This window comes from Balaenoptera acutorostrata, chromosome 15, assembly GCF_949987535.1.
Source record: "Balaenoptera acutorostrata chromosome 15, mBalAcu1.1, whole genome shotgun sequence".
In the NCBI taxonomy this organism is placed as follows: Eukaryota; Metazoa; Chordata; class Mammalia; order Artiodactyla; family Balaenopteridae; genus Balaenoptera; species Balaenoptera acutorostrata.
Window position 1 is genome coordinate 29429185 of NC_080078.1, and position 13389 is coordinate 29442573.

The window sequence follows — 13389 nt, forward strand, 5'->3', positions numbered from 1 at the left end:
AAGTGGGGCATGTGACCATGGAAAGAGTGACACAGCGACTAGAAGTAAGGAAGTCATCCTCGGGGTTGGGCGGGGTGGGAGGGCTGAACACCTCCCTTACATGAGGGTGAGTTCTAAACTCAAAGGCTCCTTGACCCCAAAAGAATTTAAGCCTTAAGCCTTATTTTTCTATTATGCTTTTAGGCCCAACTTTGGGCAGGCAATGGAGGAGGCCTGCCTTGTCGAGAAGAGAGTGGTCATTGTAGAGTCGGGGCGGGGGGGTCAGGCAGTAAGGGACGGCCACATGGGGACCGTCCTGTGAGGCCCAGGCCGGGACTAGGCAGCTGCTCTTCCGCACGTGTGCCCCACCCCGCCCCCCGGCAGAGCACGGCCTGCACCGCGCGCGGCATCAGGCCCCTGACCCCAGCGTCTCCAGAGAGTCCTGGAGAGGTCATGAGACATCTCAGTGTGCTTATCAAAAGAAATTCTTAGTGCAGCCAGAAGAGACTCTGTGTGGGTTCTTAGCTTGTTTTTTAAAATTATTTTTTATTAATTAATTAATTTTATTTTTGGCTGTGTTGGGTCTTCGTTACTGCACGGGGGCTTTCTCAAGTTGCGGTGCGCAGGCTTCTCATTGTGGTGGCTTCTCTTGTTGCGGAGCACGGGCTCTAGGCGCGCAGGCTTCAACAGTTGCGGCGCGCGGGCTCTAGAGCGCAGGCTCAGTAGTTGTGGCGCACAGGCTTAGCTGCTCCGCGGCATGTGGGATCTTCCCGGACCAGGGCTCAAACCCGTGTCCCCTGCATTGGTGGGTGGATTCTTAACCACTGCGCCACCAGGGAAGTCCCGGGTTCTTAGCTTTCACAGCGCTACTCTGAGGCGTCCACTGCGTATGAGTCTGGGGGACAAAGGCATCTTGTCCAGACTTACAGATTTCTCCGATTAACGAAAATGGAAGGAAGCATTTATAGTGCAAACATTTAAAGTTTTTTGCCAATTTTTCCTTATTAGTTGACATGAAATTAAATATGACATCAAGTGATTCACATACGGGATGTAACTGGAGTGCCTTTTCAAAACTGCCTGTTATGAAAAAGGAACATAACAGTAAAAACTGGTTCAGTTTAGAGGAGAAAACTAAGAACTCCTCACTTTTCAGGGGCATTACTGTATAAAATATTTTCTTCACTTAAGAATATCCTTTACACGGCTGCTTTGTTTGTGAGAGACATTAAGAATGAAAGAGATGAGGAAGGAAGACCTCATAAGGAGTTTTGCTGTCCTCAGTGTACTCCTACTTGCACTTTTCATAAAAACGCACGGTAAATACAGTCGCCCCCTGGTATCCACAATGGGGTTGGTTCCAGGCCCCCTGCAGATACCAAAATCCAACATGCTCAAGTTCCATATGTAAAACGGCATAGTATTTGTATATAACCTATGCACATCTTCCCGTATATTTTATTTTATTTTATTTTTTTAAATATAAACGGTCCAGCATTTTATAGCTACTTTATTTATTTATTTATTTATTTTATTTTTGGCTGTGTTGGGTCTTCGGTTCGTGCGAGGGCTTTCTCTAGTTGCGGCAAGCGGGGGCCACTCTTCATCGCGGTGCGGGGACCGCTCTTCATCGCGGTACGCGGGCCTTTCACTATCGCGGCCCCTCCCGTTGCGGGGCACAGGCTCCAGACGCACAGGCTCAGTAGTTGTGGCTCACGGGCCCAGTTGCTCCGTGGCATGTGGGATCTTCCCAAACCAGGGCTCGAACCCGTGTCCCCTGCATTAGCAGGCAGATTCTCAACCACTGCGCCACCAGGGAAGCCCCCCGTATATTTTAAATCGTCTCTAAGATTACTTATGATACCTGATGTAATATAAATGGTATGTAAATAGTTGCCTATGTGCAGCAAATTCAAGCTTTCTTTTCTGGCATTTTTCCCCCTGAATATTTTCGATCCATGGTTGTTTGAATTGCAGATACAGAACCCGAGGATATGGAGAGCTGACTGTACTTGAATTTTTGTGGGTTTTGGCGGGGGGGACTGGGGGTGGTAATCTATTATGTCTTTGAATATAAAGTAGTACTAGGATGGGGCAAGAGGGCAGCTGGGCTATTTATGAATCATACGGGCTTGACCTTTTTAGCGTAACGTGCTGTCAGAGCCTTATCCTTTAAAAAGGGCTGAGATGTTTTTGTATGGGGGAAAAAACCAAAACACTGGTTTATCATCTCAAGTAACCTTTTTTATGCCCAAGAACTATTCAAACAATCTGTTTTTCTGTACAAACGCATATGTCTTAAATTAACTCTGTCTATAAGTATCATATGTTATAAAATTTGGGTTTTCTTTTAAATTGGAAAAGCACTTATTAAATGGTTTTCACACACACACACACGAACACACACACTTTAATGAAACAAAATCCTGAGTGACTTGACACCTTTTAACTAACCTTGGTGGGATTTAAGTTAGCACACAGTTCTGTTTTAGGGAGTATAAATGCCTTTGGATTATAATGACTTGCTCATCTTTTTCATTGACCTGGGGTGGCTGTTGGGTGGTGAAAGGTACTCAGTTCGGAAATGGAAGAGTCTTGGAATGAAATGTGAAATGTGAATCTAAATGGCTAACACTGATCTGAGGGTAAAGCGGTTCATCTCCCCGAGAAGCGGGAGCGTGTACGATATCCTGAGATGCCCTTCGTTCACCAGCTGTTTATCGACCATTTGTTATGTTCCGGGCTCTGAGCTAGGCTGCGGGGATAGCAGGATAAATCAAACATGGTCCCTGCCCGTGAGGATCCATAAGCCTGTGGGGAAGAGGGACGTCTTGACAGACAGTTGGGAGACTGTCTGGGAAGGGCTTCTGGAACTAACCCTGAAGATGTAGACTCTTCCTGGGGGAGGGGGGGTGTTAGCTTTGTTGGAGCAGCCATCCTGGTGCAGCGTCTTGGGGAGTGTTGAGGTTTGTCAGATGGAGGAGGCCCCGGCCAGGCCTCTGAAGGCAAGGCATCGTGGAAGGGCCTGGCTGGTCTAAAGGTGGTGGGGTGACACCGGAAAGGCAGACGCAGGTCAGATTATGTTAGGGTTACCCTCCAGGTAATAGGGAGCCGTCGAATGTCATTTAGCAGAGGAGTCTCCTGCTTAGGGTTGTATTTTTAAAAATAAGTGGTGGCAGTGTGGAGGCTCAGTTAAGGTGGGGGAGAGAAAAAGGGGGCGCTCTGTGACCCGTGAGGGCCTGAGTTGAGGCAGTGACTGTGAGGATGCAAAGGGGGGCTGCTTCGTGATGCTGAAGTCATAGCTGGCTGCATTGGAGGCTTGGGTGGTGCAGAGGAGAAATTGAGGGTCAGCTGATTTTTCCAGTTTGGTGATGCCATTTTCCAGAAAAGGTGGTACAGGAGGAGGAAGGCGAGATGGATGAGTATGGTTTGGAAGAGGCCGAATTCGTAGCCTCCTGTGAGGCATGAATTTATTTGGAAACATGTGCTGTGAAATATTTGATCCACTTGTTAGGTGGATCAACAAGTGGATCAAATATTTGGGAAATTTTTAGACTGTTACTTAAGATGAAGAAAGAAGACATCGTCTGGAAGAGTTTTAAGGATGTAAAGGAAAGTGCACTCAACTGGGCATTGAGATTTAAATTCTGTTCCTGGTTCTTTGATGTGTGTCGGGGTGAGCCACTTCACCCCATCACGGGGTAGACTGACTTCTCCCTCTAAGACCCCTTCCGTCTCTGAACAGGCGGTTCAGTATTTGTTAACAGAGTGACAGGATCTGAAAAATAACCCAAGCCTCTTTATTAATAGCTTTTGGTGTGATAGCTTCCTGTTTGATGCTGTGTTTCCAGCCAGGATTCCTTCTTGTGAATCAGGCAAGATGCTTTCCAGGTCTAAAAGCCACGGGGTCTGTCCCTCAGTCACCCCCACACCTCTCATGAGCTCCGCCCTGTGTTTCAGATCACCGAAGTGGCCTTGGAGTACAACAACTGTCACGGGGACCAGGTGGTGGAGCGGCTCCTTCAGCACCTGCGGCGAGTGGACGCCCCGGTGTTCAAGTCTCTGGCACCTGAGCCCCCGGCCCAGCTACCGGACCCGCCGCTGATAACGGAGTCCCCCTGCTGCAACACCGTGGTGCTGCCCCAGTGGCACTCCATCTCCAGGACCCACAACGTGTGTGAACTGTGTGTCAACCAGACCGCCGGCGGCCTCAGGCCAAGGTCGGTCAGCATGCCCCAGTGCAGCTTTTTCGAGATGGCAGCAGCTCTGGATTCTTTCTACCTCAAGGAGCAGACCTTTTATCATGTGGCATCAGACAGCATAGAATGCAGGAATTTTCTAAGTTTCTATAGCCCTTTCAGCTACTACACTGCATGTTGCAGGACCATAAACAGGGGCGTGACAGGCTTCATTGATTCTGAACAAGATGTCTTTGAAACCCCGACCATTGCATTTTCTTCCCTTGAGAAGAAATGTGAGGTTGATACCCCAAGCTCCGTTCCTCACATTGAGGAGAACAGGTATCTCTTTCCTGAACTGGACGTGGATAGCACAAGCTTCATAGGCCTGAGCTGCAGAACCAACAAGACCCTGAACATCTACCTTTTGGATTCCAATTTATTTTGGTTGTATGCAGAGAGGCTGGGTGCTCCGAGCGCTGCTCGGGTGAAAGGATTTGCTGCAATTGTTGACGTGAAAGAAGAGTCTCACTATGTCTTGGATCCAAAACAAGCTCTTATGAAGTTCACCCTAGGTACTGTGGGCAGTTTCCTTCCCCAAGCCTAATGCTTTGCTTAACTTAACATAGGTAACTTTTATTTAGGGATCTCATTACGGTTGGCTCTTAGTGCATTTGAAATCTTTAGACTGCAGCTGGTCATAATTTTAAAAGAAGCTAATTTTGTATATTAAATGGAATAGAAACTTCCTAACTCCAAATTTTGGATAAGTTTGTCACTTAGCCCTTGGGGGCTAAGAGTCCAGCGTTCCTGATCGGCAGCGCCTGCCACATTTCCATGGTCGCGCGAGCTGCGGCCAGTGGGAACCTGGCCTCTGTGACGGACAGGGTGGTGGAGAGCGGGTCGGGTGGTAACTCCCCAGGGGCTGATGAACGTGAGCCCCAACAGTGGCTTCATTCGAAAGGTACTTAAACAGAAAGCAGTGAAACAATAGAACCGCCTGACCCCCCTTTTTGTCTCACAGGTTTAACTGTCTAGGCATCAAGGCCACCAGACCTAGTTTGTTCTGCTGCTCTTTTATAACAAGTTGAGAACTGCTGCTCTGACCTTGGGTGCCTAGATTGTAACAAACAAGTGTCAAGTGCAATAAACAAGTGTCAGGTTGCAAACCAGCAAAACCCACTTTTTTTTGGGGGGGTGGCGGGTAAGGCCCCATTATGGGAGTGCATCCGAGAGCTTGCCCTTAGGCTTGGCAGCAGCAGTGAACTAACCGATGCTGTCTTGTTCCCAGGGCTTTGCTGCCATCCTTGATGTGCACACAAGGAAGTGAGAATTCAAAAGCCGTGTTAGTTCAGCCTCGTTGGAAACATGGGGGAAAGTTAGCATTTGCCAAATGGAGACAGGAGGAATTTGGTGGGGAGGGAAACCTTTTATTTTCAAGTTTTGGAGAGTATGAAAGCAAGAGTAAAATCAAAGCCCCTAAATGAGAGTCATTTTAGCTGCTGTCCTTTAAGTCCAGGTGAAGCTTGTTTCTTACATTAGACACGTTAAAAGGTTTATATTAATAAAAGGCTTTATATTATAAACACGAAGCCTCCTGAGTGCTTAGAGGAACCCTGTGACCAGTCACTTTATGAAGTGTGTACTCTTTTGATACTACAAATTGCTCCTAATTCATGTTTCCTAAAGTTACATTTTACTGTACTGAGTTTTCTGAAAATGAAACAAGCCTGTATTTTTAAAGTAAGTATTTATTGGATTTTCCTGCATTCTGTTCTAACACGCAAGCATTCAGTGAGCTAGCTCATGATGTGTGCATCTTGAATTTAATGGTAATCTGATAGAAGCCTTCTTCCGATTTTCTTTTCATCTTCTGTTATCTCCTCTGAAACATCTAGCTCCGTTGTTCTTTGTGCTGTGGTTGGTGACAAAATTTGTCAGGGTCCTCGTCCAAAAACATTCACTGTGCATCGTTGTTGTTTTGGAGAGTTGACTCTTAAGTCAGCTGTCTCTGGGTCAGTTTCAGAATTTAGGCTTCGTTCAGATTAGTAAATAATTCTTGGTTTTATGTTTCAAAAACATAGCCAACTAAGTATCAGTCAGATGTTGATGATGGATTCTCTTCACAAGACCTTCCTCCTTTCCTCCTCTCTCCACGGAACATATCATTGTTCACTAGGGCCTCGCAATGGAGAGAAAAAAGAAGAAAAAAAGAAGTGAAACTCAGATTAGTGCTGCTCCAGATGATACAAAGGAATCTGAAGATAGTAGAGTTGGTGGGGAGGGTAAAACTGTTGGTTCAGTTTAGGGTTTGGGATTATTTATGGGTTTTATTTATGTTTTTCCACTAAATATAATTGAGTTTATTTTTCTTAACCTTTTAAGAAAGAAACTTGAAGGACTTTAATAAAGGAAACAAAAACCATAGCTCCTTATCCTTAAATTAATGAGTATTTAAACACCTTCCCCATTACGGTAGCTTGTGCAATTACTGCATCAGTAGTTATGCTTAAAGGTCTTGGTATAGTAGGTTGAAATCTCCATGGTGACATGTTGGTGACTTATGCAGTCTCAGGTGTCCATTTTTGGACCAGTGTTGTTTTTAAAAGGAACATCGAATTCCTAGTCCCTGCATAGTAGAACATGGAACACTGAGTGGTGCTTTGTTAGCTAAAGTGCTGTCTGCTGAGTTACTACTGCCAAAGCTACCCCCTGTCCCCCCGGGTGGCTTCGTTCAGGGTTTTGCCTGTAGGTGAAGTGTTAAAAATGTGGGCCTGTGAAGCCAGCCCAATTTTTTAGATGTAGAGTTTAAAGTAGGCCAGCTACTCTCCTTGTACTGAGAGAAGAGCTGATCTCATTTTCTCCTTATTTTTAGAGTCTTTCATTCAAAACTTCAGCGTTCTCTACAGTCCCTTGAAAAGGCATCTTATTGGAAGTGACTCTGCCCAGTTCCCATCTCAACGTTTAATCACTGAAGTGACAACTGATACCTTTTGGGAAGTAGTCCTTCAAAAACAGGTATGGAATCATGAGGGAGGCAAAAATCAAGCCATTTGTCCCTATTATAATAATTTCCAAAGCTGCAGTCATTGGGGTGAGCAGTTGGGCTTTTTTTGTTTGTTTGTTTTAATTTATTTATTTATTTTTGGCTGCGTTGGGTCTTTGTTGCTGCGCGTGGGCTTTCTCTAGTTGCGGCGAGCAGGGGCTAACTCTTCATTGCAGTGCGCGGGCTTCTCATTGCGGTGGCTTCTCTCGTTGCGGAGCACGGGCTTTAGGCACGCAGGCTTCAGTAGCTGTGGCTTGTGGGCTTACCTGCTGTGCGGCATGTGGGATCTTCCCAGACCAGGACTTGAACCCGTGTTCCCTGCATTGGCAGGCGGATTCTTAACCACTGCGCCACCCGGGGGCGGTTGGTTTTGATGTACAAAAGATGGACCACATGACAGTCTTACTGCAGAACATGTGAATTACATGGTGGTTTTGTGATTGTAAAATGTCCTTAAGAAAACACATAGGGCCTCCCTGGTGGCGCAGTGGTTAAGAATCTGCCTGCCAATGCAGGGGACACAGGTTCGAGCCCTCGTCTGGGAAGATCCCACGTGCCACGGAGCAACTGAGCCCGCACGCCACAACTACTGAAGCCCAGGCGCCTAGAGCCCGTGCTCCGCAACAAGAGAAGCCACCGCAATGAGAAGCTCGCGCACTGCATCGAAGAGTAGCCCCTGCTTGCCGAAACTAGAGAAAGCCCGCGTGCAGCAACGAAGACCCAATGCATCCAAAAATATAAATAAATAAATTTATTTAAAAAAAAAAAGAAATCACATAATTGAAAATACCTGAAGATTAAATTTTCACTGTAATTAGTGCATGAGCAACATTTATTGAATGCCTGCCAGGTTCTAAGCACAGTGAGGACCTGAGCAGCCCAGTAACAGCCATCTTCCTCTTCCCATAGGATGTGTTGCTGCTTTATTATGCACAGTGGTGCGGCTTCTGTCCAGCCCTCAATCACGTCTTTATCCAGCTAGCTCGGCTCCTGCCCACGGATACATTCACTGTGGCGAGGTAAGGAAGCCCGTGCTGCAGCGCTGTGTGCCTGCCTTCACTCCTCCTTATAGCTTAGCCGTTACGGCCTGCAAGGGTCTGCCCATTTTCTGTTGACCTTGGGTAAGATTTGGTTGATTGTCAGCTTAAAGCTGTGAGCAAAACCTATGGGAGGCACAGTTTTCCTGATGAATGCTGAGTGTTCCTTCCATGATGTTGAGTGTGTTTAGTCCTGATTGAGTTCATAGGAGGGTGAGTGCAGTTCTGAGGGATTAGTGCTGACCTGGTTGCTCGGATAGCCCCCCAAGTGGCCAGCTTTCTGGAATACATGGCACTGGGGCCTTGGCCCAGCAAAAGGGGGCCAGTCCCTGGTGTGCTGCCAACCAGCCCTGGGACCTGGAGCAAATCTCCCCACCAGGCCTCCTTTCCCTCCTCATTCCTAAAAGTAAGAGGCAAGATTGGCTGATACCTGCATGTTCTAGTTTTGTGATTCCTTGGTACTGTATGTGTATGTGTAGCAAACAAAAAAATATTAAACCATTGTTTTGTAAAAACAAGGCTCAAAGAGTTTTTGGATCAGGTAGTAGGCAGTCTGAGATGAAAATTATTTAGACTTAAGCTATATCTTCTCCCTGTCACCAAAAAAAAAAAAAAAAAAAAAACCCTTCAGATAGAATAAATATAAAAGATCAAATCATAGAAAAAATAACAGAAGCTAGAATATTGGATTTGCTAGTTCCTTTGAGGGGTGAAAACTTGCCAAAATGAAGCAGTTGAAAAAATAATGCAAGAAAGATGAACAGATTTCACTAGAAAAATGTGCAACGAAAATAAAACTGACTTACAAAAGGACGATAGCTATATTTTACAGCATATATGTCTTAACCTTTTGTGTGTGCTGTAAGTAATGATTAGAGCCACACTTGAGGAGTTACTATGCTGCGAGATTTTTATATATACATATTACCTGACTTAATCCTTAGACCATTCAGTGGAGCAGGTATGATTGCCACTCTCTTTCTACTGAGGAGGAAACTGAGGCTCAGAAAGATGAGGCAGCTCGCCCAGAGTTACACAGCCTGTAAATGAGGGAGCAGGGTTCAGAATCAGGTGTGCGTGCTCCAGACCCTGAGAAATTAAAATGGTTTAAGAAAACTGCTGAGAGCAAAATGTGGTTTGTACATATAATGGAATATTATTCAGCCTTAAAAATTAGGAAGGAAATTCTGACACATGCTGCAACATGAGTGAACCTTGAGGATATTAATGCTGAGTGAAATGAGTCACAAAAGGACAAACACTGTATGGTTTCCCTTATATGAGGCACCAAGAGTAGTCAGATTCATAGACACAGCAGAATGGTGGTTGCCAAGAGATGGGGGGAGGGGAGAAGGGGGAGGAGTTGTTTAATGGGGTCAGTTTCAGTTTTGCAAGATGAGAGAGCTCTGGAGATGGATGGTGGTGATGGGTGCACAGCATTATGAATGTGCTTAATACCACTGCACTGTACACTTAGAAATGGCCAAGATGGTAAATGTTATGTATATTTTACCACAATTAAAAAAAATGGGGGATGGAGGGAGAAACAGCTGAGAAGGACTGCCATGTGAAGAAAGGTCATGAACAGGCTTTTCATGTAAGAGAAGAGAGTAAATAAACAAGTGGGGAAATTATAGTCTAGTAAATGTAAATTAAAACAATAACGAAGTGTCATTTACACTTATTAAATTAACGAATACTCTTAAGTGGTAGAATCTTGTGTTGATAAAATAAAATTGGCACAGTCAGATGTAGCTAATAGAATAAGTAAATTGGCATAAACTTTTTGGAAAGCATTTTAGCAACATTTTAACAAAAATGGTTATACATTTTTTGATCCAGTTAATTTCACTTTGGGGAATTAAGGAAGTAGGACTTCCAGAGAAGCATGTGCTGGTCATTGCAGCATTATTTATATCCAACAGTAGAAAAATGGTTAAGTAAATTATGGTTGGGCATTTGATGGGATTTTTGCCCCTTTGTTAGAACAACGCTTTTCATACAATTAACTGAAAAGAATAGGGTATGAAATATGATTGCTGCTCTTATCAGTATGTAGGCATATACACCAAAGCCTGAATGAAAATCCCAGAAAGAAGGTCCCGATTAGCACAATGGGATTCTGAGTGGATGTTTACAAATGTTTTTCTTTTAATTTTACAGTTTGGTTTTTCTTTGAAGTAAAAATCAGGAGAAAGAAACACTTGATCATAGAATAAACTGTTCAACACCATTTGTTTAAAAAATAGAAACTCTGATGTTCTAGGTGGGCTTTCACAGGCAGAGAGGCAGGAGTACTGTTCTGTTAATGAAGCTATTTAAAACCATTATGATTTGGTTATGTCAATTTTTTTTAAAGTGTATTTTATGCTTTTGCACAAATGCGAGGCACTGATTTCCCCCCCTTCCCCACTCTGCCCCCAATTATACTTTTCTGAAAACTCCTGTCAAGTTAATGATTCAAAACATTTCCACCTGTTTTATGCACTATTTGTGAATATTGACACCTGGCCTAGCAGCCCTCCATGCTGCTTCGCTTCCTCCTTCTGGGATGTTCTTTTTGCTTCAACTGAGCAGTCCCTGGGGGCAGGTGGGGAGACACTCCTGCAGGCCCAGCTCAGTGCGGGCTGCAGGAGGGGCCCCCACCTAGTTCAGTAGTAATTAAGCACAGGTTGGCTCATTTAGCACAGATGTCATTTCCTGTATTAGAAAATTTATCTAAAATCTGCTTAGAAAATACAACTTTCTTGGCCTCTGTCTAGACTTACAAAATGTAGAATATAATCTTCCTTATCTTGTTTTCTTACATTTTCAGAGGCTCAATGTGTTTTGCTCAATGATTTCCTTTTTCCAGAGCTGATTCAATGGTTAAGGTACTTGCCCAGATTTGGTCAGGTGCGTGGAATACTCCTGAGGTGTCAGCGAGCCTTTTTTGAGGGGGGATTCTACTTTTACTTTCAAGACATGACATTTCCCTCAGTGAGTTAGGTGGGCAGTTGCACGTCCTGGAAGTCTCGCTGCTGCTCCCACAAGCTGCGCCTGCCTTACACCCGGTGGTGCACTCACCGCCAGGGGCCAGTCTTGTGTGGGCGCAGACAGTGCCCTGGGTTCTTCAATTATTTGAGAAGATCCTTTCAAGTTGGAGTTTCTTGGGCTGATCTTTTGCTTTTTCTGTTCTTTCCCTTTGCCAGGATTGATGTATCTCAGAATGATCTTCCTTGGGAATTTATGGTTGACCGTCTTCCTACTGTCTTATTTTTCCCCTGTAACAGGTAATGCTGAATTTTTTCAATATTTGGGCAGATGGGATTCTTTTGCTGAAAATGAAATGGGTTTAAGGTACTTCACAGAAGTGAAATGTACATCATTTTTTATTACTAAAGTATTTAGAATAAAATGTATTGTTCAAAAAATGTGCCACTGGGAACCAAGGGTAAAAGGGCTTTGGTGTCATGATGTCAGGTGTGGTAGTTTTTGTAAGTTTGCCCCCTCCCAGAGTGTGTTTTACACGAAGTATGAATGTGGCCACTGGAACTTGTTCACCTTCTTGGCCTTATGAGCACACAGTGAGTGCTGAGATTGACAGCAAAGAGCCCCAGGTTCACGTAGGGCAAAACAACAGCTCACTGTTGGGCCTCACGGGGAGTCAGGCCCGGCCTGCCCGCTTCCGCGTGAGTCATTTGTCATTGAGCCCTGCGGATGGCCACCTCGGCCCCCTGGTACAAGGAGGAAACGGAGGCCCTTCTACCCACTGCACCCGCATACTGGGGTTCAAGAAGCCTTCTCCCCAGTTGTGCAGACTTCTGTGAATGTCACCTGACGGGGCTGTCACCTTGATCTCTTCATATTTGTCTAAGTGGTGCTCCAAGGTGAGTGATCAGGGCAGCTTCCCTGAAAGCCCAGCGAGCAGGGATGGGCCGTTAGCAAGGGGACGTGACCTGGCAGTTAGTGAATGTGGATCCAGATGTTTTGGTAGAAGGGAAATTAACTCTTGGCCTTTTAAAGCCTGATAAACCAGATGTTCTCTTGGTACAGATTCCTGTTTGTTTTTAAAAGGATGGGTCCTCAGGGACCCAGTCACATGGCTTTGACAATATCTTTATAGGGAAAAGCATTTGCAGGATGATTTTAGTGACGTTCCCTAACTCACATGTCTTTTATTCTCTGGCGCTCGCTTTTACTGTTTATTGCAGCCACTGCCATGCTCTTCATGTTTCTCTAGGAGAGTGCTTCCTTCATGTGTACTGAATCATTTCCTTGGTTTTTCCTCCTTATCTCAAAGAATTTTTGCTGGAATACTTCCTGTGGTAGTAGGGTCTTGTCAAACCACGCACTAAAAACAGAGTGTGACTCACCCAGTTCTACTGCTGACTGTATTGTGACGATCCTTTTTCTTTTTAAGAAGTGTCTCAGGTGCCACACGGTCCAGGAACCATGGACAATTAACACAAGTAATTTCATCGTGTGTGGGACAGAGGTGGGGCATGAAGTTTAGCACACCATAATTTTCAAATTTCAGTCATAGTTGGAAAAAACATTGACGTCCTAACACCCAGCACATGCCTTTGCACAAAGAGGTTCTCAGCAGCTGGAATTGTTTCGCGTTTGGGTCGAGTGCCTTTCATTCTGAGGTTGCCTGATGGAGTCAGCATAGAGATGAGCTCATTTTCCATGCCCTGCAGGAAGGTCGCTGCTACAGCCTCTTCCTAGTTCCCTTGTATTGAGAAGTCAAGAAAGTAAATACTGAATAGGAGTAGACTGTCCAGTTCCATTCTAATGCAGAGAGCTTGGTAAACCAAAGCCTTACTGCTTTGGAATGGAATTTTTCTTATTTCCTAAAAATAAATGGTAATCAGAAGTGAAGCAAGCTCTTCATTAACTGGTCGAAAGTGAGTGTTCAGTTCACTCAGAAGGTAAAGGGCAAAAAGCTGACAGCTCACAAAAGAGGAAACAAAAAACTGGTAATAAGCAGTAAGACCTTCTTCACAGGGCACATGCTTATGTCATTTTTAGTGAAAAGAATATAAAAGTATATATGCATTTTGGTAAAATATAAATTTACACATGGCACTGGGTTAAAATGTGTGCAGAAGGGAAGGTATCAAGATGTTGACGACGATAATTTTGGAGGAGTGAAGGTTACCAGTGG

The 13389-nt window shown here is 44.7% G+C and overlaps 1 protein-coding gene across 2 annotated transcripts in view; it reads left to right on the forward strand.

Moving 5' to 3' along the window:
• Positions 1-13389, forward strand: part of TXNDC11 (thioredoxin domain containing 11) — a 65877-nt gene that overhangs the window by 49584 nt on the left and 2904 nt on the right. For both annotated transcript variants that reach the window (XM_057528514.1, XM_007188386.2), the window contains 4 exons: positions 3940-4732; positions 7033-7175; positions 8113-8222; positions 11432-11512. In XM_057528514.1, coding sequence (XP_057384497.1) covers positions 3940-4732; positions 7033-7175; positions 8113-8222; positions 11432-11512 — 1127 coding nt within the window. The remainder of the gene's footprint in view (positions 1-3939; positions 4733-7032; positions 7176-8112; positions 8223-11431; positions 11513-13389) is intronic.